The sequence below is a fragment of the Benincasa hispida genome, chromosome 1 (genome assembly GCF_027475165.1).
Source record: "Benincasa hispida cultivar pf3 chromosome 1, pf3_genome.v1.1, whole genome shotgun sequence".
Taxonomy (NCBI): Eukaryota; Viridiplantae; Streptophyta; class Magnoliopsida; order Cucurbitales; family Cucurbitaceae; genus Benincasa; species Benincasa hispida.
Genome location: NC_143478.1, coordinates 34357267 through 34383066, shown reverse-complemented (window position 1 = coordinate 34383066; position 25800 = coordinate 34357267). Strand labels below are relative to the sequence as shown.

The following is a 25800-nucleotide window of genomic DNA, read 5'->3' as shown; positions in this document are numbered from 1 at the left end:
GAAGCATACCGATTGCGGGTTTGATGGGCATTCCTCCATCAGGTGAGAACCACCACAAATGACACAACTTGCGGTCATTTGAGTGATTGCGCTGACCTGCCCTTTCTTCGCTCCCGTATTATTAATTGCGATGCCTTGTATTAAACTCATCATCGCAGTCATTTGATTTTGCAGGGATGCGATGGCCCCATTGTTTGCGTCATTTTCTTTGATTCTTAATCTCTAATCGCTTTCCCTCTAATCTTCGTGATTTTTGGAAATGCGATCAAGTATACTCTTTGCCTCCTCATATGTTTTGTCAAGCAGACCATCAGCGGCTGCTGCATTGGCAGCAGTCTACGAAGAGGGATTCAATACTTGGTAGAAAATCTCCATTTGCAGGCAATCTAGTAAGCCATTGTGTGGACAGTCTCTTACCAGCCGTTTAAACCTCGCCCAAGCATCGCTGAGCGATTCATCATCTTCTTGCTCAAAATTTGTAATAAGTTTCCTTCGTCTGGCGTTTTCGGTAGGTGGAAAATACTTCTTCATAAATTTTTTCACTATCTGTTCCCAAGAAATTCGGGAACACAAAAGTATTGCAGATTTCAATAAAACTTCGAAGGTGGGCATGTGGGTCCTCGCCACGCCTTCCTCCGAATTGACCTGCAGTCTGGATTATCTACAGCATTACCGGTTTCATTTTGAATCTACTTCCGTTGAGGGCAGGGCTCATGATTCCCGGAGAGAAATCATATAGGTTTGGCAATGTATAGTCCCTAATGGGCCTATTGCGATCGTTTGCCAACAAAATTCGAAGGTGGGCATGTGGGTCCTCGCCACGCCTTCCTCCGAATTGACCTGCAGTCTGGATTATCTACAGCATTACCGGTTTCATTTTGAATCTACTTCCGTTGAGGGCAGGGCTCATGATTCCCGGAGAGAAATCATATAGGTTTGGCAATGTATAGTCCCTAATGGGCCTATTGCGATCGTTTGCCAACAAAATTGGATTCGCTATGACATTATTATCATTTGGTGCTCCATTTTCAGGCTACTCCGCCATCTCTTCTTTATTTGATTGTGGTTGTTATTGGCGGTCTCTCAATCTTCATCTAAAAGTCCTCTCGATCTCCGGGTTGTAATTCGCCAGAGATTGAAAGTCTACAAAGAAATCAAAAAATTACCATTAGCAAACTATCTTGCCGAAGTCCCCGGCAACGGCGCCAAAAACTTGATGCTTGTATTTTTATGAAGTGAAAATATGGATGCTATTCGTTGATGGAATTGCATTGTGCACTCAAGTTTCCCAGCGGAATCCAAGTGTAAATTCCTCTGAGTTTCCTGGTAAGTCCAGGGTCGAACATAGGGACTTGTGAAAAGAGATTGCATTGGTAATTTTTATGAAAACTTTGCGGTAACCAAGTAAATAAATAAGTGTTGGGTTTGTTGTTTGCGTTGATGAAAAAATAAATAAATCAAGGCGGAAGATTTGAGAAAAGACAGTTGCATTGATAGATGCAATGAGTATGTGATGAACAAGTTGAGAAAATCTTTAGCTAGTGTTACTCAGGAATGCATCAGACCATGCGATCATGTTACAACCATGCACAGCAAGTCATTTTCCAATGTAAATGTGATGCTCCTAAGTCTAGGACGCATATGTTGAATGTGAAAGTGTCCATAGAGCTTATCTCTAAGCCTCTACTCTTGTCCTATGTGATGATGCAAAATGCATGAAAGCAAGGTGACCGCATACAATCATATTCTATCTCTAGGATACATGCGATGCGTTGGTAACAAATAATGCTCATTCCTAAGTGCCTATCTCTTGTTTGTACGTTCTAATCTGGCTCTTCCGAGTTTATTCTAACCTGACCTTCCCAAGTCTAGATCCTATCCTTAGACTACCCTCCCGAGTATCTCTAATGGACGAATGAAGCATACATAAACAAGATAATTGCAAAGAATGAAGATTCCCTAGTTGTGCTAACTAAATGCTTCTCAACCCATTCAACTAATTTAGCTACTCATGTGTGAATAACAGAGAGTGAACAGATATAGAGAAAGAAATTCCATTCTTATAAATGAGTTGAGTACAAAATGTCAATGGAAGTTAAAGGTAGAGAGCCTGGTAGCAATTCCTTGCTGACCGAGGCTTTTTACACTGAAATCTCTATTCTAATCTAAAGATGATCTCGCTTCTGCAGGCTCGGCCCTTTCTCTGTCCTTGAAGCTTTTGGTGCTCTCCCAAGCTTACTGGAATGATCTGCCAGTACAACTTCCTCCCTCGCGTTCGCCTTAAAATGAAAGAAAACTAGAAAGCGTGCGATCTGAAGTATGAAATCTCTAAAAACTAAACTCGTGAACTGATCAACCCTCTTCTCTGAATAATGCCCTTGGTATTTATAGAGCATCCATAGTGAAAGACGGTTTCTCTCTCCTGGTTGTACAGATGGGATAGCTTTAATTCCTGACTGATGCGCCGAATAATTGTCATCGATAAAGCTGAATGTACTTTGTGGCCGTTATCAGCTGTCAACTTAATTTGGATTCGACTATCATCAGCTTTCTGTCTCATCGCGCTTAATTGGCCTTTCACCCAGATGTGCCCACCATGTTTTATTGACCAAGTTACGACGATCCTTCTCGGGCGAATGTTTGCGAGCATGATTAACGCAAAGCATTGCAAAGTTGCGCTCGACCAATGAATTCCTATGATCGCAATCTTTGCATTGCGTTAACACATATTCTGCACAAAAATACAAAAATCAACTGTTCTAATGTGCTGAATGCATGCAACCGTAATATCATGAAAACGATGCTTAATGGACGCAAGTTAACATATTTCATCAACGCAATCCAATATTGTTTAAAAACTTAGCACTATGATAACGTGCATTTCTGCTCATTAGCAGCTGTTCAGACGGTTATCCAAATAGTTCCCGCAGGGACTCCATTATCTCACGCGCTAAGACCATGGGCTCATGCTTCTTGGCCAACACGTCATTAAGACTGGCCAAGATATAGGCTCGGGCCTCCTCGTTTGGCCGTGTCCATCGCTCGTACGCCTCCTAAACATTTTGAGCAGCGTTAAGAGCTAGAATAGAAGGACATACCTCCGTAAGGGCAAACATGAGATCCTCGATGATTAGTATCATCATGATCATATGTTTCTAAGTAGAAAAGTTATCGCCAGTAAGTTTGTCACCACTAAGCAAAGCTATAGTGGTTGTAGCCATTTTAAAACTTATTGCTGAAAAACAAACTTACTTTTATAAGATTTTGCTAAACCACATTTTAACCAATTAATTTTAGCAAAACAATTTCCAAGTACCCTAAGTGTTTAAGACTTCTATTTTTCAATGATGCCCCAGCGAGGCAGGACAAACGTCACCGGTAGGGTGATCAGATATCCCTTCACTGGGATGAGACATTCTCAACCATCAGGTTGAACCAACTCTTAGAACTGAACCTAACAGCCACCATTCATTTGGTTCAGAACTGTTAACCCTTAACAATTCTGCGTAAGTGTGACCCCTCGCTTTCGGCGCCAGAGTCCCGCCCTAATGAGCCCACCGTAGGGAAAAAGCAGATTAGGACAAGAGACTAAGTAACCTTATCCTCTTGCAGGAGATCAAATAAAGAAACGCGTAAAACTGCCATCCTATAGGGGGACACTCCCAGGGTGCCTCGAGGCGATGCACAGAAACTTTATTCAATCCAACGAGGTAGACTGGGGATATGATGTCGCACTTCCCGCTCCCACTTACTATGAACATTCTCTCCATCCACCTTGATATGGACCTACCCAAGCACCATCCTTTAGGGGGACACACCCATGGTGCCACAAGGTCGAGGGTAGATCTCACGGTGTGGACTATAAGGGAGAAACGTGAAAGGTTTAAATGAAGCGTCATATACCCCAGGTACCTCCACTGAATGTTCTACCTAGGGGTTCATTAACCTAGACAATCTGGCTATTAATTTTAGTCTAAGTCATCTTTTAAGTATGCTCATAAACAATTTTTGTCTATGAAATATGAACAAGTTCAAGTAGTCACATTTAAACACTTTAATGGATTGTCCTTAACTTATATGCATGCATCAAATCTATCTAATTCACCTTTCTAGGTAGGTTCCCAGGTAGGGATGTTACGTTTCCGTCAACTTAAATACCCCAGCCTAGACAGAACCCACCTTAGATAAAAGGTCCCTTATAGATAGATTTACTATACTTTATCATTTTATTAGTCATTTTAATCCTATTAAACTTATTAAAGTATTAAAACCTAAAGGTTGCTAATCATATTAGAACTGCGATCTTAGGTCTATGTCATCCAAGTTTTAAACATTTTAAAACCATAATTAAACCTAAGTGAGCATGCATGTCTTTATTATGGATTTTAGTCTTAATTTCTCTTTAACCTTTAAAAAGAAACAACTAAAACACATTGCCACATAACAAGGTATTTATAACGCTTATAAAGTAACCTATGTGTCATGCTTCATGCAATGTCCGATCATTACTATACATAACTTTTATATACATGTAACAACCAAGCAAACATGTTTTCCATACACCCTTATATTATAACAATTATAATATAAAGATGATGCATGTCAATGCTTTTTATACATGCATAAATTAACTCTTATATTATATGATGCATGAGCATGCTCTTACGTAATTTAAATCATGCTTCTCTAAATCATAACATTTATAATAAAGAGACCAATGCATATCCTAAGGTGGGATTTTTCTATATGTGCATACCATATGACATATAATAAACATACATCTCATGTATTAAAACCACAGATTAATTGACTGGATGAACCAACGCAAAATCAGAATGAAAAAGTCTATCTATTACATTTTTCCGCCGAGCAAACCAGTTCACAGGCGAACAGGGTCTTGAACCATCGGGCGAAGCTCCATCGTTTAGTAAACGCCTCCAGGTAAATGATCGTATAACGCACACTAGACGATAGCACGAAAAGCTAAACGATCGCTTAGACAACAACGAGGCTGCGAAGCCTGATTATCTAGACAATCGCTTAACACGCGAAAAGGTAAACGATTTACCACGCCTTTACTCCACGATCGTATAATCAGTAACTAAGCGATGAGGCTTGCTGAGTTATACGATCGTCTAGTGTGCACGCGTGTTAAACGACACTGAGTATCCGATACTCAGCGATCATCTACCATCGTCTACACGACCCGACCAATGTTTGGTCGTCTTCTTCCTCAAAGAGTAGCAGCCCCTGCTCTGAATTTCTTCACAAACGGCTTGAAACTCAAACTAACTTTGAAAATACATACTCGATAGCAATTAATTATGCCCAAAGAGTAGGGGCCTTTATAATTAACTGGAAATGTAAAAAAATTTAACAAACCGAGGTTTCATCCCAGAAAACTCCATTAATCCACATATCCACAAAAAAATTAACAATTAAAACAGAGAGTAGACATGTTGCACCCACCGAGAATATAAATGTAATTCTTTGTAGCAATGAAATTGGAATATCAGAAACCTGGCTCTGATACCAATTGAAGGAACTCTTATTGAGTACCTATGAGTGGAAGCAGATCTTTCCAATTTATTGTGACAGAATTTTCACATATACATTCGAACATAAGATATGCATTGATAACACTAAATTACTGGCATGCTTTAAAAGATAAAAACAAAAGACCGAGAGAACATACCAGTTGAAGACTTTCTTCACATGAAAACACGTCTCTCGCTCCCACTAGTCCAGCAAGTAAGTGCCCAACAGCACCTCGGTCGTCACACGGATAGCTTCACACGAACAATAGGCAACGGAGATGACACCACCACTCGGAGCCCTCAATATTCTCAGAGTGAGAATCCAAAGGGTGGGCTTTTGATGGAATTGGTAGAGGGGAGGAGGAAAGGCTATTGTGTACTACGATCAAGCAAATGGGAGAATGGGAAGACTATCGTATAGTCGGGTGCTTGATCATTTAGTGCGGGGTACACGATCGTGTAATAAAAGATAAGCAATCATTTATAAAAAAAGGTAATCGATTGTTTATTTACGCTCAGGCGCTAAGCGATCGTCTATGAAAAGGTAAGCGATTGTTTAGAAAAGTGCGAGTGATCGTTTAGGAAAGCGCGGGCGTGGGTGTGCAATCGTTTAGTGAGGGGGCGTTATCGTATAGGTTCTCAACACTAAGTGATAAAAGGCTTTTCAGACCGTGAGCGATTATTTGTGTCTCGTGCAAAATGAAAACAATTTTCATTTTATTCTTCAGTTACTAAAACTGAATTGAACTTCCCACTAACGCACTAATTCGGAGAAAATGCTGGCCAATTATCTCATAACCGTTCAATTAATAAAATAATGAATATAATCATATTATATTCTTAACCTATAGTTTGATATCATATATCAACTATAGTGTTTTCTCCTCTACTTGATATAAATCATATTTATATCCAATTTCCTCCAAATTAATGTATCGCATACATTTAGTCAATCATATCATATATAATTAACCAGTTCAATTATATCATATATAATCGAACTTCCTCTTGTCAATTTGAACATTTCAAACTGACCCAAAAACTTATTCTCAACTTGTATCCAAGCTACTAAGGAGACCTTATAGATCTATGGCTCGAAGCTCCAACAGTATGTGAATAGCTGACTAAACTCTTTAGTCATGAGATCCACCATCCGTTAACTGCCAGGCATTCCACTAAAGACCGATAGTTGAACTCTTCTTACCACATATATATTTATGTGTCCATCAGATATAACCAACATGAGTACGATAACCCTTCACAGATGCTCATAAGTACAATCGGACCAATTTACCATTTTGCCCCTGTAGTTACATCTCACTCCTTAAGTACCACTGATCCATCTAATGAACAATACAACATAGTCCAACTATGTGTGAACACATCTCGGGCCATGAGAAGGTGTGTGGTGCCACATCGTTCAAGCCCTAGAATCAACCCTTAAAGGAGTAGTCTATCTACTTACCCCTACTTCGGGGAAGAAGTGAATTCCATCTTGTGTAGCTGAGTTCCCAGCTCCCAAATCAGACGAATCCCCAAAGTGGTAGGTTTGAATCGACAATCTGACTACTTGCACCCATGCAAATCAAAGGACTGCCCTTAAAAACAGGAGTTCCCAACTCACTCAGGATTGAGGTTATGTTACCTATGGTCATCCTAGTGAAGTAAAGTCTATGTCATGAACGGTGTTATATAACGAGACATTAACACTTCGTGGTCAGGTCTTATATAAACTCATGAAGTGAAGTAAATATCATATATTATACATCACAAGCATTGGTACAAACTGTTTACAAACTATAGGACACGAGACTTTAGGGCATCAACCTCAACATTAACTTCTTCTTAATATTCAAGACTGTTTTCGCCAGATGAGAACAACAAGTTAGATTTTCCCAAAAATGATCAAAAGTACGGATCTCAGTCACCAATGTCATCTATCACATAAACCACAAGCCATACATTCAACTTAACGATCAAGTAGGCAAAATAACAACAAAACAACACACATAAATCTGGAATATGGCTTAAATCATGACGAAGAACTCGGTGGAAACCTCACCCAAGATCGTGCCTTAATAATGAAGAACTCGGGCTATTTACACTAGCATGCCACGAGATTAGGGTTTTGGTCCCATTTTGTATAAAATCTCAAGGACGAACTCGGGCTACATTTAACCCGAGTTCGTATACAAATTTTCCAAAACTCAAAGGTGTTAAACCTAATCTCTGTACACATCCAAATGATCTCGAGCCAACTACATCAAATCTCAACCAAGATTCAAACAAATTCAATCGAAATAGCATGGAAAAATTCCAGAAAATCATCAATAACATACTACATAAACAAAAAAAAGAACAAATATTGCAACATACACAATCATCAAGCCATATTTCATTGTATATGAAAGAGTTAGGAGTATTGATCCATATCCTTTAGATACATTCAAAAACCCTAGAAAACCTCTAATTAAAAAAATGAAACAATATACTTAAAGAAGGAAATACCTCTAAAATAAGTAAGCTTAAGGACGCAAATAACCATAGAGAAGGAAATTTTCACAGGGAAAGTAGAGATATCTCGGGGGAGTTGAGGAGTTGGATCGTCTAAAAGGTTTTCGTGTATATGAAAGGGTTTTCTAAAAGTAGAGGTATTCGTCATTTCACGATTGGATAGTTTGAATTCATTATATTCCAAATACAATGGTCCGATCTTGTCCGAGAAGACCCAAGAAAAACCAAATCTACGAGATTTCAAAAAACGTGCTATTTGTTAAATGTGAAAACTAAAGAAGGTTATTTTGGAAAATTTCCCTTTCTCTCTCATTAACTCTTCACTCTCTCTCCTAACCCATGAAATTTCTCTCTCTCTCTCTCTAAATTCATTAGTATAAATATCTCATGAAATTCTTCCCTTCATGCCCACATCTCCTTATTTGCTTTTTTATGTGTTTATAAGTCACAACTAAAAGCTTGAGGGGGGAAAAAAACATAGTTCTCGCAAAAGTAGTTTTGAAAACCTTCAATTTCAAAAGTGGTCAAACAATCATCGTTATTGGATTAAAGAGATAATCAAGAGGAATGATGGTGCAAGACACATGGAGCTTAACAAATCTCTTCAAATTGAAGGTTTGTTTTCTTCTTGCCAAATTGAAGGTTATGTTATCTAGATGACTAAGAAAATCTCTTCAAATTGAAGATTTGTTTTCTTCTTGCAAAGTTGAAGCTCATGTTATCTAGACAGAGTTAGAGAAGGTGTGTTTTGTTTGGATAAAATATTGATAGAATGAAGGATACTTTCTTTTTGTATTTAATTACTGATAAATTAAATATATAATTTTATGTTTTATTATTATCATTTATTTTCTTTTTTATTTTCTTTGCATTTTATCTCTCTCAATGCTACCTTTAAAATTTCACATTTCTCTATCTTGAAATACTACATCTCACTTCTTCTAAATTAGCAAAATTTTAATCGTAAAAATATTTATTTTAAAAATTATAAAAATATTGTTCAATTAAGGTTTTTTTTTTCGTCTTATTGTTATCGATCTTCTTCATTGTTTTTATACATTTCTCTACTTTTGTTTTATTTTTTAAGTTAAACTTCTCAATTATTGTAGTAGACCACTAACCATTTGAATTTTAAAATAAACATTTAGTAATCTTAGAGGTAAATCTATTTTTTAAAATGTTATATTATACACAAACCATAACTTTGTATTGAAAAAAAATTAAACTTAAAAAAAATCGTCTTTTTTAGAAAAATAAAAACAAATCATGCTTATATATCATTCCAATTTTCACCAATAATTTAATTAAATTTAATAACACTAACAAGTTCAAAAAGTAATGGTTTATATTCAACCTAGTATTTAGTTAGTAACTAAATATATTTTTAATCACATTTTGAAAATTTTTTTAAATTGAAATTTAATTTTTGAATTTACTACCAAACACATATCTGAAAACATGAAATACAGTTAATTTTTGAATCCCTTCTTTTAAAATTTTTGTTTTCAGATTGCCTACCAAACAGATCCTTAAATATCTTCTTTTTTTTTTTTTACTAAAAACGTACAAATAAAAAAAAAAGATCTTTATACACTAACATTAACTAAAAATTATTTATGAACATTTTTAGGGCTTAAATACATTTATAATCACTGACGAATAAATGAAAAATAGAATGGTGTAGTGTGAATAATTTTGATTCTATTTATTTTAAAGGAATTAATGATACTTCATGAAATTTAATATAGGGTTTGACATAAAAGTTTTATAACTCTTAATTTCCTATGAGTATTAAAAATATTTATTTTTCATAATTGGATCACAAATACATAAGTTTTCTATGATATTAAGGTCTTTCTCATTGATATTATTTCTTTTTAGTTTTTTTTATAATTGATGTTTTTAAAAAAATAGCAAAAAAGACACCTTTCACACAAAGACTGACAACTCAAAAAAGATAATGTAGCCTTCTTCATTGCAAATGCATCAATAAAAAAACATGTGTAACACACGTGTAGGAAACTAGTATATATAAAATGGACTATAAGGGAGAAATTTTCAAATACCCATTTTGTCCTTATATTTTTAATAAATTTCTATCTAACCCTTTTGTTGACAAGATGTACACGTCCATTCAAAAGACAATACATGTATCACTTCTAATTTTTAATTTCAAAATATATTTATATATTTCAACATTAAAGTTCTAGATTGAATAGGTGTAATTGGTGTTGGCAAGATGCAACCATTTTCATATGTATGAGTTTGATGAGTACCAACATGATCAATTGATGCTAATGGAATGTGGTTGTGTGGATGGGGTAGTTACACATCGAACAAACACTCCCTTTCACGTATGTATGAGATTTATATAAAAGTTAAAAAAATGTGTTTATACTCTTAATTAAAAAATAATTTCATATAATCAAAATTTAGAAAAAGTTACAAAATCTTCCCAGAGAGAACTTTGAAAGAAAAGTGAGTTTATATATAAAAAGATTTGGAGCTTAAATTATAAATATGTGCCTAAAATAATTATCAATCTTAAATTTTTACTTACAATCCAAATTTCAATTAGAAAAAAAAAGTTAGGATCACTAAACTCCAAATTAGTTTTCAAATTTAAAATTTAAATGTATTATATTGGTTTTTTAAAATTAAATATAATTTTAATTTTTGAATATATTGTATTAAAAAAATTCACAAATTTGATGATGATTAAAACAAATTTCAAATAATATTTAATTATGACAAAATAATCGTAAAAAGATAAAAACTAAACACTTTTTAGTTACTATAAATTAAAACTACAAGATTTTATGGGTTATAGAGAGTATCCGTGTCTTTCGATCCATTTTTTAATTTTTTTTTTCCATAATATACTATCTTATCATTCTTCAAATAGTTGCAACTATTTAAATAGCTACAAAAAGTTTTGATTTGTAATGTGTATTACGTAGAAGATTTTATTTATGAAAATTGCGATAATTTGTTTATTGTTGTAGAATGATCAATTTGGCTAAATGTTTCTTTTAATATTTAATTTTGTACACTGACTCTATATTTTATTTATATTCCTAAGGGAGTGTTTGATTCACCCAACTGAGTTAAGTTAAGTTGGTATAATATACCAACTCATTATTTGACCCTCCAACTTTAAATATTGGTGGAGTTGAAGTTGGTTTATTTTACCAACTCACCCTAACTCACCCCAACTCACCCTAACTCACCCCAGTTCACCAAACTCTCCCTTCTTCCCATGTTTTTAATGGCTCAACCTATCGCCCATTGTCACACTCCAAGAACTAATTTCGAGCTCTGACAACCACCTTCGACGATAATTCCGGCGACCATCTCGGGCTCCGACAACCACCTTCGATGACAATTCCAATGACAAAAATTCAGACTCCGACAACCACTTCCAATGACAGCTCTAACGACCAACTTCGAGTTCCGACAATCTTCGTGTGACCAACTCTAACAACCAATACTGCCCTTCGACAACCACCTCTGATGACCCAACTCCGACGAACAACTTCGCGCTACTAACTCCAACGACTAATTGGCTCCGACAACAAACTCTGATGACCAACTCCGACAACCACCTCTGACTACAAACTTCAATGAAAATCACTTTTGATGATCACCTTTGAGTAAGCAACTTTGACGGCCGACTCGAGGTTTCGACAACCACCTTCGACGACAAACTCCGGCAACCAATTCTAATACCACCTTCACGCGACCAACTTTGGACTCTGATAGTCACCTCCTACTACAATCTCCATTGAAAATCATATTTGATGATCAACTTCGACGACCACTTTCACCCGACCAACTCTGGGATTCGAAAACCACCTCCGATGACAAACTTCAACAACCAACACCAATACACCTTCATGTGACCAACTTCAAGCTCCAACAACCACCTCTGACTATAAACTCCAGTAAAAATCACCTTCGATAATCAACTTCGACAACCATTTCCGACTATTATAAGACTGATGACTGTTAAGGGTTGTTGAAAAAGTATTATTTTATCTACATTAAGTGCAATATTTATACATAATGAACTCACATATCAAACAGTTAAGAATATTTAGATGAAAAGTATGTAACATATAACAAAAAAAAATCATAAAATGAATTTTTTTTTTGGAACATTTTCCAACAAGAATTAGTGAAAAATAAAGATTTATTCTCTGATGATCCTCCAAATTTAGAGGAAATGAAAGTGAAACTGTTGAAGAAATGTGGTGACATTCCATTGGTTGTTACGATAATGGGGAGATGTAGAGTAACAAGAGGAAGAAGAAGAAAAAGAAAAGGATAATGAAGTTTATGGAGAAAATTAGCTAGAACCAAAAGTGTTGATTTCACTTTAGTTTCTCGTTTTATTTAACCATATTTCTACCAGAAATGTAATAGGTTAATTGTTGTTTATGCCAAAAAAAAATTAAAAAAATAAAGAAAAATTTTAAAAATTAAAAGAAAAAAATTGTAATTTATATTGTATTCAAACAAAGATGATGGATAGAATTATTGAATAAAAAAGTTTCAAAACAAAAATAGTAATCATAAAAGCATATTATTTAGAGTTCAAAAAGCTGCATTAGATACCCACACATATAAACTAACTCTGCACTCAAAATACAAATATATGAACTCAAACCAAATAACTCTGCACACCAAACACAAATATATGAACTCCACATATATATAAACTACAAATATCCTATCTCAATTCAGCACCCCAAACAGCCCCTATAATTCAAATATTAAAAATTAGAATCTCACTTGAATTTTCATTTCATTTTAACTAGTCAAGACTTGTAATCTTTTAGTTTTTATTTTTTAAAAAAGTAATTTTTATTATGTAATAAACAAAACATTTTATATTTTAGATATTTTGAAAGTTTAGAAGTATTTTTTTAAAACAAAACACTAACAATTTCCATTCAAAACTAATGAAAATGGTATTTTTGAACTCTTTTTGAAAGTTTAAGAGTATTTTTATTGATGCATTTGCAATGAAGAAGACTACATTATCTTTTTGAGTTGTCAGTCTCTTTGAAGGGTGTCTTCTTTACTATTATTTAAAAACATCAATTATAAAAGAAAAAACTAAAAATTTAAAATATCAACGAGAAAGACCTTAAAATCATAGAAAATGTATGTATTTGTAATCCAATACATGAAAAATAAATATTTTATTTTTTAATAGTTGTAGGAAATTGAGTTACAAAACTTTTTATGTCAAACCCTATATTAAATTTCATAAAGTATCATTGACTTCTTTAAAATAAATAGAATAAAAAACTGTTCACACTGTTCCGTTCTATTTTTCATTTATTTGTAAGTGATTATTAATGTATTTAAGCCCTAAAAATGCTCATAAATAATTTTTAATTAACGTTAGTGTATAAAGAACTTTTTTAATTTGTACATTTTTAATTAAAAAAAAATTAAAGAACTATTTGGTAGACAATTTGAAAACAAGGGATTCAATTAAAACATAGTTGTATTTCATGTTTTCATATATGTGTTTGATAGAAGATTCCGAAATTAAATTCCAATTTAAACACATTTTTCCAAATGTGATTGAAAATATATTTAGTTACTAACTTTATAGAATATAAACCATTACTAATTAATTTTTGAACTTGTTAAGTGAATTAATCATTAAATTTAATTAAATTGTTGGTGAAAATTGAAATGAGAGAAATTTAAGCCTGATTTGTTTTTGTTTTTCTAAAAAAGATGATTTGTTTTTAATTTCTTTATAAGTACAAAGTTATGGTTTGTGTATAATATAACTTTCTAAAAAATAGATTTACCTTTCACGAAGTTGAAGATTACTAAATATTGCTTGTAAAATTGACATGTTAGTGATAATTGAGAAGTTTAACTCAAAAAATAAAACAAAAATAGAGAAATGTATAAAAACAATGAAAAAGGTCAATAAGAATAAGAAGGGAAAAAAAAAAACCTTAATTGAGCTGTACTTTTATAATTTTTATAATAAATATTTTTACTATTAAAACGTTGCTTATTTAGACGAAGTGAGATGTAATATTTCAAGATGGAGAAAAGTGAAATTTTAAAGGTAGCATTGAGAGAGATAAAATGCAAATAAAATAAAAAAGAAAATAAATGATAATAATAAAACATAAAATTATATTTTTCATTTATCAGTAATTAAATACAAAAAGAAAGTATCCTTCATTCTATCAATATTTTATCCAAACAAAACACACTCTTCTAAGTCTGTCTAGATAACATGAGCTTTAATTTTGCAAGAAGAAAACAATTCTTCAATTTGAAGAGATTTTCTTAGCCATCTAGATAACATAACCTTCAATTTTGCAAGAAAAAAACAAACCTACAATTTGAAGTGATTTGTTAAGCTCCATGTGTCTTTCTGTTAGGTTATTTCATCTTTAGTAAAAGCCCAATAAATGCCCCAGACTTTTTATAGGTTTTGTTTTCTTAAAATGATTCAGCAACCGTCAGTCAACATGTGAATGCATGTAAATCGAGAGTTAAGAAAATGACAGAAAATTGAAGTTTCTTTACAATCTGACCAGTAACATTCTTTAGCCATTTAGGGATCGATCCATAGTCCGATCGAACGTGTTCTTGACATGAGAGTCTTCAATCTGGGTGGTGGAGATTTCGTTGGGAGCTACCTACAGTCAGATACCGTGGACAATTGGTTGTCACTTCAAATGAGACGTTTCCGATTTTATTCTTCTCAATTTGTTGCCGTTTTGTTACCAAGATTGTTATCTTGAGATATTTAATGAGTATGCCTTTAGTTATGGCTAGGGAGAACTCATTGTAACCCATTATTGATTATAGTGGAGATTTTGACTTCGATCCGTGGTTTTTTTATTTCTCACATTGAGGAGGGTTTTTCATGTTAAAATTGCTTGTGTCCTTACTTGATTATTATTGTTATTGCTAATTGATTAGTATTCTATTAGATTCACACAAGAGTGGGATAATTGATCCGAAGAATATAGTGTTTATCCCAACAGTTTTACCATCATTCCTCTTGATATCTCTTTGATCTAATAGCAATGATTGTCTAACCACTTTTGAAATGGAAGATTTTCAAAACTACGTTTGCTAGAACTATGATTGTTTTCGTCTCCTCCAGCTTTTAGTTGTGACTTACAAATTTTTTTAAAAAATGAGAAGATGTGGGCATGAAGGGAAGAATTTCATGAGATATTTATAATAAGGGGTTTAGAGAGAGAGAGAGAGGAATTTCATGGGTTAGGAGAGAGAAAAGAGGGGAGATAGTTAATGAGAGAAGTAATGGGAGAGAGTAAAATGTTGGAGTGGTGAAGAGAGAGAAACGTGGATCTTAGGGAGTTAATTTAGATAATAGAAAAGTATACAAGGATAAAATTGTCTTTTTGTTAGATACTTCCAACTTCCAATACGAAGGCTATTTACTTAGGACACCCTTATTGGACCATTTGTTGAGCCCAATTATTTGGCCCAAAATCAAAGAGCCCAACTCCCTTCGTCTTCTCATTCTCCATTTCCGCCGTTCCTTCTACCGCCCGTCTTCCACTTCCCCGACTCTGCGTCTCTCTCTCACCAATTCTCTTCATCATTTGGGTTTATGTATAATTCCAATGACAAATCAAAGCTTTGATTGATTGCCATTGAATTTCATCTTAAGCTTTCCCCTGGTTCCTTCCTGCTTGTATTTGGTGGGACAGAATCCCTCCATGGGGGTTTCATCAGAGACCAAGTTCTTGCAGGAACTCATACTCTACGCTGCCAGTGCTGCTTTAAGTTGCTTGGTATTATTCGCAGGTCTTCGCCACCTTGACCCCAATCGCGAGGCCTCAAAGAAGGCTCTGGAGCACAAGAAGGAGATAGCCAAACGCCTTGGCCGCCCCCTCATTCAGACTAATCCTTACGAGGTACCCTTTTCCTCTCTCTCTCTCTCTCTCTCTCTCTAATGACGAAAAATAGACGAAATGCTCCATGTCTGCTATTTCTACTTTGTTTTAAATGTTTTCTGATCGCTTCTGTTTATCATTCGAGGTTCTTATTTTATTGTTTGCAAATGATGCATGGGCTTTGCGGATGGTGGAGAATGGAGAAGAGTATATTTTAGTGTGTTTTGTGGGTTTGGATGATAATCTCACATCTATTAAATGTCTTCAACTATATTATGTGCATAAGATGTTTGTTTTCTTACATATACTTGTTCATGGTATTGATAAAAAGTGTACGAAAAGGTGCTGAGTAACGTATTAAAACGTGTATTGCTTGAGCTTAACCGCCCATGGATTCTTGATGCTCGAATTTTTCTTCTAGAATTGAACTTCATAACCCACCATTCGTTTTGATTGAATCTGTGGATCATTATCGTTCTACAGGATGTCATTGCCTGTGATGTTATAAATCCTGATCACATTGATGTAGAATTTAACTCAATTGGAGGATTGGAGACGATCAAACAAGCATTATATGAACTTGTGATACTTCCTCTGCGGAGACCTGAGTTATTTTCACATGGGAAGCTTTTGGGTCCCCAGAAAGGCGTATTGCTTTATGGGCCACCTGGTACAGGAAAAACCATGCTTGCAAAAGCCATTGCAAGGGAGTCTGGGGCAGTTTTTATTAATGTTAGGATTTCAAATCTGATGAGCAAGTGGTTTGGTGATGCACAGAAGCTTGGTAAGGTCAAAACTTTTAGATCATTCTTTAACACATTCTTGACACAAGGTTTTCCTAGCTCATTCTGGAAAAAATATTTGTGGTTATGCGAGTAATGATTTAATAAGGTCTTCCGACTCATTGCATCTGGATCATTACTTTTGCATTATTGAATTATTCAAGGTCTATGAACTACAATCTAGCTGATATGGTAAAAAATCCCATGTAAGTGTCTAAGTGATGTGGAGTATAGTCTGGTTGAAATATTGGTGTCAAATAAAATTAGAACCGGGGATCAATTATAATTCTAAAATGGTTCTTTCATCCTTTTCTACATTTCAACTTATTATAGATTTTCTTATTTTATCTTTTGGTTCTTTATTCAATATTGTATTACTCGTTAGGTTGTGATTGTTGCGATAACAATTGTAATCATCTTGCAAAGTTTGAAGATTTGATGGCCTTATATGTCATGGCAAAGAATCATAGGAGCAGCTCAGAGATTGTAGCCTATTGCTGAATATATTAGGAAATTAGGCATTATGTGATAGAACTAAAAGTTTCCTCACTCTCTTGCAGTGTGATAGGAACAAAAAATGGGAATTAAATGAGCTAGGAAATAGTTTGCATCGTCATCGCCCTCTACTTTATTATGGCAGTTCTTTCCCTAAGACACACTATCATTTTGCTGACTGTTTTTCTCACTCCTGGTAATCTATCATCTTGTACATGCAAGGCCTTAGCACCCTCACTAAATCTTGTTCATATATCTCCTCTATTTGCCAACCACCCTCCACGAAAAAATTTCCAGACCTATTTATATAGCCTTTCGTGCTTTTGTGAGAATTCTTTGGAATGATTGCCACCTTGCAACCACCCTCTACCTCAGATTGCTAATATCTTCTGTATGGGTTTGGTCCTACTTTCTTTCTAACTCATTTTTCCCCGGTTATGTCCAGATTGGATTTTATTTTTTCTTTTAATTTCTGTTCTTTCATCATTGTTCTTTGGCGTGGATTACTTTTATTTGTTGCTTACACCCATCGTTCTTTAGGACCTGATTGTTCCAGCATATCAGAAACTTCTTGAACCTATTTTTAAATCTCTTTTATCACCTGGATGCATTAGTTCCCCAGTGTTCTTCATTTTTAGCAGTACTCTTTGTATCTAATATAATTTCCATGTCAAAGTCTATGGCTTGGATCAATGCTCTGATACCTATTTAATAGGAACCAGAATTTAAAGGAAAATTGAAAATGTTGTTGTATGAGGAAGGAAAATTACAATGTTCAAGAATTTGAGAAGCCAGTACTTCCTGAATAAAATGACTTCTGAAGTTTGAGTTACACTGAATAGCAATTCTAACACAATGGCATGTCAAAGTAGCAATCATATTGCAAAGACTAAGACATATAGGAAAATTTCGAGAATAGGCTATACTAGCAACTTTGTTGCTAACTGGAGGTTATTTTATCCCGTTAATTGTTATGTATTGCCAGTTTTCTGTTCTGGTTTGCTGAATGACATTGGTGGTGGATTTTATTTTAATTTCAGAGGTTTTATGTTATTTAGATGCTTGACCAACCATCCTTCTGATGGTTATTGCAAGTGTTATGGAAGTATTCAATATTCAAGTGCTGAGAAAGCTTTAAAGGCTTGAAACAGACCCTTCTGCATCATGATTTTTGATTGCCAAGAAGAAATGAGGGTTTTCACTTAAAGTGAAGGGAGGCACGCATTAAATTAAAAAAAAGGCATGAAAAAACTGTCATATGTTGATGGTTGGGGATGCGACCAATCAATGGAATATAGGAGGCTCTTTTCATGTCATCCTATAAACAGGAAGAAACCCACCGGGGTTGTCTTGCTTCTGCTCTGTGTAAAAGTAGAATATATTTATAACAATGTTCTTCAGCGATAATATAGAAATTAAGTACATTATAACACTAGGGTCTGCTTCTAACTGGTCATTGCATTAAGAAATCATGTAACTGACCATATTCCAACACAAATGCTATCTTGTCCCTTTTTTGCCTATATATTTTAACTGATATGAACTACCATTTTGCAGTGGCTGCTGTGTTTAGCTTGGCTTATAAACTTCAGCCTTCTATTATTTTTATCGATGAGGTTGATAGTTTCTTGAGTCAACGGCGCTCTAGTGATCATGAAGCTTTATCAAACATGAAAACTGAGTTTATGGCCTTATGGGATGGATTTACCACAGATCGTGAGTTTCTGACTTCAGTCTACTGAGTTCATGGCATTAAGAAATATTTGTCTCTTAATATCTTGTCCATAACCAGGATTTTATTTTTTAAAGATTTAATTTGCTGTATTCATTAGTAATTTAGTTTTGGTCCTTTTGGATAAGCTTTTGCTTGATGAATTCTATTCTGTTTCTACAGAGAACGCACGTGTTATGGTCCTTGCTGCTACCAACCGTCCGTCAGAACTTGATGAAGCAATTCTAAGAAGACTTCCTCAGGCTTTCGAAATTGGGATACCCAACACAAGGGAGAGGGCTGAGATACTAAAGGTGATTCTGAAGGGTGAGAGGGTTGAAGACAACATTGACTACCATCGCATAGCTAGCTTATGTGAGGGGTATACTGGTTCAGATATTCTCGAGCTCTGCAAGAAAGCTGCATATTTCCCAATCAGGGATCTATTGGATGAAGAGAAGATGGGAAAACAGTCTAATGTAAGTTATCGTCAGCATCATTTTCCTTGTTCTGATGTTTTACCTGCCTGCCCTTGGATTGGAAGTGTCATTTAGATTCTAGATTGGGAGGCCTTGCAATAATACACTTACTTGAGCTTTTCGTGGACGTGACATTTCTTCCTTTTCCTCCCTTTATGTTTCTCAGTTTCTTTCACATTGTTACTTTTCAGTTCCCGAGGCCGCTGTCACAGTCAGATTTGGAGACTGCTTTCCTCTCATCAAGGAAGACAAAGGTTGTAGCTAAAGAATATGCTGGATTAGGGTCACATCGGACAGAGACCAGCGATCCTCGAATTCAAGCAGTTTTAAGTGAACTCTCTAAGTTTGGCATTTCCCCATCAAATGTTGGATCAGAAGAAGACGACCCTTGAGGGAGAACCCCATCAAATGTGGAGAGGGAGAGATTTGTGTTTCATTATCACAGTAACGCAATAGTTTTAACATTGATGATTTCTATAATTGTTATAGGGAAAATTCACAGAAGTGCCAAAATCTTGTTAACGAGTTTGAATAGCTGAGCTTTGGAATATACATCTAAATGTTTCTAATATTTTACACATTTGCTTTGGACCAGAACCCAATCCCTTGTTCGACCATCATCTGGAAGCCTCTCGATACCCAATACCCAAGTCCAAGTCGATGATTGTATAATTCATAGGACAGGCAAACTTCTAGTTTACAATAAGCTGAACTGATTTATTGATTTAAGAGTCGAATACATCCATAACAGTTCCAGCAATCCAGCCAAAAGTTATGCATACACATTTTCCATTACAAACCAAACATCAAAAGGGAGGGGGAGTGGGTATTTCTATTATGAAACAAAATCTAGTCTTCTACACTGTCCAACTTAAAATTGTACATTTAAAATGGGTCCTGATTCAGCACACAAATGGTAAGATTGTAATCTGGTGATGCTGTCATAGTTGACACTCAATGCAACCAAGTCTTCTAGAGCACTTGGCTCTGCTCTTTAATGGATACCCTCAAAAAATGATAAGCTATTTTACTTCCGAAAATCTTGTAGAGACCACCTTACTCTTCAGAAACTACAGGCAATCCTTCTTTGAACCAATTGTAGAGACCACCTTCTAAGTGAAACACGTTGGTGTAGCCATTGAGAACCAACAAGTAGGCTGCTATCAGTGACCTGTTAAAAGTGGCCAAAGTTAAAACTTGATGCCTAACATTTATTTCTCTATGCGATTTTGGACTCGAATCACATAACTGAAGACCGTAACGGTTGAGTTGAAGAGATAATGGCTGATAGCAAATTCATCTTACTTACAAACATTCAGATTCATGTTATTGATTCTTCATATTCTTAAACAGCAGCTAAATTTCTTTGACAATATGAAACAATCATTGTTGTTTTAACTGTTTTACCCTGTGTTAACCGTATGAAGAGTGATATTTATAGAATGACAAGGACATGTAATACACATAAATGTTACTATCAAGAGCTCGAATACCTTGATTGTTGACCTTCTGGAAGATTCTGGGTAGGTTTCATTGTTCCACCTGATGAGCATGCTACTATTATTTTGGCATCTTTATCTATTTTAGATTCTACGCCTGTAGAAGTAGAAGATACTCAGACACTTTTGAGAACAAGAATTGAAGTGAAGTGAAGAGGTGTTTACAAGCAACTAAGCAAGTAAATAACTTACTTTGCAAGAATTCTGGGTTTTCTTCTGTGCCCGAAAAGATGCCAAAAAATGCAAAAGCAGCTCTCCTTGCTATATCCCATGCTGTCCACTCCTTTATAAGCCTGTAGATTTGCACGTTGATGGCACCTGGTGGATGGCCCTACACCAAAACAGTTGAAATAAGAATGTAACAATTCATTGGTCGTTCACCAATGTTGAGCTTAGCTCAACAGTAATTGACATGACCTTCCTTACTAGAGATAAGAGATTTGATCCCCTCCCTCGTAGTTGTTGTACTAAAAGAAAAAAATTGGTTGTTTTAGACTTCGGAGAAAAATGCATATCATCACACATTAATCCACAAACCTCTTTGAATTCTGCTTCTGGCCTGACATCAAGAATCACAAAGTTATTTTCCTTCTGAAGGCGCAGAGCTTCATTAGCATCCACACTCCTTACCTGCAGTGAAGATCTCCAGGGTGAGAGTCTTAATTCTCATATTCTGTTCAGCAACTTGAGCATTACTTGTTCTGAATTAAAACCATTTCGCCCTCATGATGCTTTTAGGTTTTAGAACTTCATTTCACAAAGCTTCAGGCTTTGTTATGGACCAAAATTTAACCTTTCTCATATACTTTTGGATGCATTTTGCGACGAAAACACGTGCAATGTATTTGCGTGTAGTTTTAGATTAATAAAAACTGACCACTCATCCAATATACAGTGAAGTTGTAGGTAGAGAGTCGAACCCTTTTCTGCAGCAGAAGTTCCCTCTTCACCTTCCAATCCTCTTCAGCTGAATCCTCCAGATATACCAGAATAAACCCACTTTTATATTAGTGAATTAAGACTAAAAAGATTGAAATTTGTACCCGAAACCTGATAAAATATTAGATCAACTAGAAGAGAATACCTGGCGTTTTTGCTTGTTTTGTTGCTGCACCAAGAATTATCAGGCTCCTTGGGTTGATCTGAGAGGAAAATTTTTGCTTCCCATATCTGATTGATCTGACTGTGAGGCGATAGGAACTTGAGTCATATACAAATGTTGAGGAGAATACAAGAGGCGAGAATTGGACAACAGGATGTAAAGAAGACGAAGTTAGGGGCAGTGAGGCAAAAGCAGCCATCTTTTGGAGCTTCGTCCAGTGAAATAATCAGCTGAAAGAAAATGTCCAACATATGATGTCTAAGCTTTTATATAATTGTATTCTGCCACCTGTTCAACACTGCAAGATATTTGAGCGCTTGTGGGGCAAGTGAGTTTGGATTTAGATTTCTCATAATCCGAGTTTGTGGTGGATATTTTATCTAAGCCATTTCCTTGTAGATTTCCTTCATCCTCAACTTTTCGGCTTTATTGCAGTTCTAGCAAACTTTATTGAATATTTCTGAGGTGTTTTGTAATTTACTTACAGACCCTTGGTAAAGAGACTGAACAGAAGGCCATACTCGTCTTTTCAAAAGGACATCAATTTGTAATGAATGAACTTCAAAGACATTTACCACAACTTGCCCATAGTGAAAGGTTTCAATCACATATATTATATTTGGCTGTCTTGTACAGAAATTTAATTGATAATCTTGAAAATTCAAGAAGATAGTCTTATATGATCCTGTAAGACGTCTAAGGAGGAGCTTGCCAGAGTCATTTGTCTTTACCGAGCATCCAACAAGTCTTTTATGGTTGTAAATATAAGGGTTTCACTTGTCTTGTCAAGGCCTTCCATTTGTAAAAAATTGCTTTGTCTTTGTCGAGTTTTCAGTTTCAGGCTACCGGGATGAGGCTTTGCTTCGAGGTACCAAAACAAAGTGGTTGAAGAAGATGCTTATTTATGGCATTTCAAAGAATATGAGTTGTATATTCTACACTTGCCAGAATTCAATGTCAACATAAACATAAATAAATATTATACATTAAATTCACATAATTTTTGCTGACTGAAGGAGGCTTCACAGAGACCTGCTACGCTTTGCATCTGTTGAAGCAACTTCCAAGTCTCCAATGAAGAAAAGGATCCTGTCCAGAATTCCTCGACAGGATTTGTCTTCTTCGAGAAGTCCTTCTGATAGGAACTCTCTTTTTGAACTCAAAGGAAGAAAACTGCTGGTCTGTCCATTCTTTTGTCTTCTTGAACCTAGGTGCCTCTGGATTTCACCTTGGTGAATGAGGTAGTAGTCATTCCCTTCTCGGATAATTCTTAGGCCCCTGGTTAAAGTTACCATGTCATAGGGAGCACAAATAAACATAAACTTTAATCATAAATTATGATTCAAATCTCTACTCTAACGTTAGTATTATTAAACATGGATTTTCTTGCTAAACATTAACCCAGAGAACACAATATTTGAGTTAACGCTAAGAGGATCATATGCTAGCCTTTAAGTAAATTTTAACCGATATGTTACTTTAAAATTTGCAGTATGTAAGGTCTTAAATTATAACCAATCAAAGAATTGAGGAATCATAGTGGATGTGTTTGCAACCAGACATGTCCAGTACTGAAGTAGGTCTCCTTGAATTGAGTGATACGAAGAAGAATATGACTCACAATCCAAATCGATCACATCGATCTTGCACCTCATATGAATCCTTCCACGACTTTGAATCAACTGGGTGATAAAATGCAGCATGGTCTTCCCCCCACCTCTCCTTGAATAAGTTCGACCACAAGATATTGTCTGAAGCTAAGGAGTTCCACTTCCTGCAAACTTCAAGCAGCAGGTTGCAGTGTTAATGGCTAATAGTCAATTCAAGCAAAAAATCAACAGAGGATGGGGATCAACTATCGAGGAAAATTTGAGTAAATCTAGTTTTCATTCCTATATTTTATTTATTTATCTATTCATCTTGGTCCCTGTGTTGGTGTTCAATAACATTATAAAATTCCCCTTGGAAATTCAATTATACTTTTAGTTGGTTAACTGCCAGAAGTTTATCGTTCCTAATAGAGAGTAACAAGGGAAGGCAAAGGATGTTCCTCATTTTCTTATGTCTCTCTACTCTCTGAAGAAACTAGTTTTCAGACACCTACTATATTAAAGGTCCCCCCCTTCTTTACTTCTTTATCTGGGTTGAAGGAGAAGACCCTCTTTAACTAAGAGATATCTCATATATGACCTTATAAAAGGGCTAAGAAGTCATAGGTTTAATCGATGGTGGCCACCTACTTTAAGATTTAATATCCTACGAGTTTCCTTGACATCCAAATGTTGTAGGATCTGGGTTGTCTCGTGAGATTAGTTCACGGATATCACAAAAAAGAAAGTAAAAGAAAAAAACCATGAAATTCTACCGATCGGTCAGAAACTTTGGTATATCATTGCTACCGATCAAATACAACCTTCATATGGTATCTAAACCATTAGATTGGGGGAGTGCCAAACCCCCACGTGATCTCTCTAAAAGTCTGTCAGATCTAGCAGGGAGTTACTTAAGTTCCATAACAGATGATACATATGATCGTTTCCATCTATTAAGGTTCCGGTGACATTAATAAATTTCTTTAGATATTGGATGTGATTTAAGTTAGGAGAGTGAGTGAGTTCTAAACAAGCTATTCTTCGTAAAACTTGTTGAACAATGGTTTACTCATGCCAAGTATTCTAACTTCCATGAATACCTTCCATATATTTCAATCAAATTTTTGGGGGGGAACAAGTCAAGTAATGAGCAAGAGACTAGGGGAAACAAATTTAACCCATTTCTGTTCAATATATTATGAAGAGAAGAATGTTAAATTTGACACAAATTAGCAAGGAATACATCATGACTTAATAGCAGAATTGTGAATACGATAGCAGATCTTTGGATCAGAAACTAAAAAAAAAACTAGACAATTGAACTAAAAAAAAAAATCAATATACATGTAATTCAATTCAATTCAAGAAGAATTGAATTTAGAGAAAATATGTTGCTGACCTTGAAGTGCGGTTGCGAGGTTTTGGGAATCCAACAAACAGAATATCTTGAGGCAGATTTCGGTTGGCAATTTTTCCATCTGCAGATGGATCAGATATTCTTGTTAAACAATTTCTTGTTCACCCAAACTAAGAATTGTTCTGCAGAAAATTCCGAAGGGGAGAGAGAGGGGGGGAGAGAGAGGAAGAGTTTTGATATTCCTTCTGGATAAACTCTTCGTCTTCGAGCTGATTTTACATTTTCTTTACTTTATTTTCTATGGTTTTCGACGTTGGTGGACAATCAAGATTACTGTAAAAAAAGACAACATGAAATAAAGCCAATTCATTCGGTGTTTCTTGAGAGTACACAAAAGTAAGTTATTCGCTTTCTCCTCCTTTTTTTTTTTTTTTTTTTACTTTTTTTAATTTTCATTATTATTATTTTGATCAAATATATGGAGGGGATCGAATTTCAGATTTTGAGGTTAATAATAGGAATGTTCAAAAAATCCGGACTACTTAATCTAAACTATAAGGGTTGAGATTGTTTTGTTCTTGGGTTGGATTGTGTTAAATTTTTTTATTACTATTAGGTTGGGTTAGGTCTTAGGTTGGCTAAGTAAAAATTTGTGTTAACCTAACCCAATCCGAATTATATAATATATATATATATATAGATATATATTTCTTTGTTTAAAGTTTGACTACCTTGGTTAAATGAATTTATGAATTTATAATATTTTTCTTATAAAATTGTTATGATGTTTATATTTGTTTAAAATTTGTAATA

The 25800-nt window shown here is 35.0% G+C and overlaps 3 protein-coding genes and 1 non-coding gene across 4 annotated transcripts; 2 read left to right on the top strand and 2 right to left on the bottom strand.

Moving 5' to 3' along the window:
* The first annotated feature begins 391 nt into the window (after positions 1-391).
* On the top strand, positions 392-498 carry LOC150038400 (small nucleolar RNA R71). Its single transcript, XR_016527428.1, has one exon. It is a non-coding gene; the product is annotated as a small nucleolar RNA R71 (small nucleolar RNA).
* Positions 499-15537: 15039 nt separating this feature from the next.
* Positions 15538-20008, top strand: LOC120074030 (uncharacterized). The gene is made up of 5 exons (XM_039027008.2): positions 15538-15991; positions 16454-16754; positions 18805-18963; positions 19142-19437; positions 19629-20008. The coding sequence occupies exons 1-5, from the start codon at positions 15794-15796 to the stop codon at positions 19827-19829; spliced, it is 1155 nt and encodes a 384-aa protein (XP_038882936.1). The 5' UTR covers positions 15538-15793; the 3' UTR covers positions 19830-20008.
* Positions 20009-20127: 119 nt separating this feature from the next.
* Positions 20128-22460, bottom strand: LOC120074038 (Rhodanese/Cell cycle control phosphatase superfamily protein). The gene is made up of 6 exons (XM_039027020.2): positions 22021-22460; positions 21857-21903; positions 21474-21566; positions 21129-21267; positions 20931-21033; positions 20128-20608 (listed from the first exon to the last, which is right to left on the bottom strand). Exons 1-6 carry the CDS (start codon positions 22235-22237, stop codon positions 20494-20496), a joined length of 714 nt encoding a protein of 237 aa, XP_038882948.1. The 5' UTR covers positions 22238-22460; the 3' UTR covers positions 20128-20493.
* A 456-nt stretch (positions 22461-22916) lies between these two features.
* Positions 22917-25359, bottom strand: LOC120074048 (F-box/WD repeat-containing protein pof10-like). The gene is made up of 3 exons (XM_039027029.2): positions 25030-25359; positions 23660-23819; positions 22917-23316 (listed from the first exon to the last, which is right to left on the bottom strand). Exons 1-3 carry the CDS (start codon positions 25106-25108, stop codon positions 23061-23063), a joined length of 495 nt encoding a protein of 164 aa, XP_038882957.2. The 5' UTR covers positions 25109-25359; the 3' UTR covers positions 22917-23060.
* Positions 25360-25800: the final 441 nt, after the last annotated feature.

Bases quoted from the DNA above. Each gene is read 5' to 3' on its own strand.
- LOC120074030 (XM_039027008.2), top strand. From the start codon at position 15,794: ATGGGGGTTTCATCAGAGACCAAGTTCTTGCAGGAACTCATACTCTAC. The intron at 15,992-16,453 runs GTACCCTTTTCC...ATCGTTCTACAG, and splicing joins TTCAGACTAATCCTTACGAG to GATGTCATTGCCTGTGATGT. The intron at 19,438-19,628 runs GTAAGTTATCGT...GTTACTTTTCAG, and splicing joins AGATGGGAAAACAGTCTAAT to TTCCCGAGGCCGCTGTCACA.
- LOC120074038 (XM_039027020.2), bottom strand. From the start codon at position 22,237: ATGGCTGCTTTTGCCTCACTGCCCCTAACTTCGTCTTCTTTACATCCT. The intron at 21,904-22,020 runs GTATTCTCTTCT...TGGAGGATTCAG, and splicing joins AAAACAAGCAAAAACGCCAG to CTGAAGAGGATTGGAAGGTG. The intron at 20,609-20,930 runs GTATTCGAGCTC...CACTTTTAACAG, and splicing joins CCAGAAGGTCAACAATCAAG to GTCACTGATAGCAGCCTACT.
- LOC120074048 (XM_039027029.2), bottom strand. From the start codon at position 25,108: ATGGAAAAATTGCCAACCGAAATCTGCCTCAAGATATTCTGTTTGTTG. The intron at 23,820-25,029 runs GTCAGCAACATA...TGCTGCTTGAAG, and splicing joins CCTCGCAACCGCACTTCAAG to TTTGCAGGAAGTGGAACTCC. The intron at 23,317-23,659 runs GTGAGTCATATT...AACTTTAACCAG, and splicing joins CGATGTGATCGATTTGGATT to GGGCCTAAGAATTATCCGAG.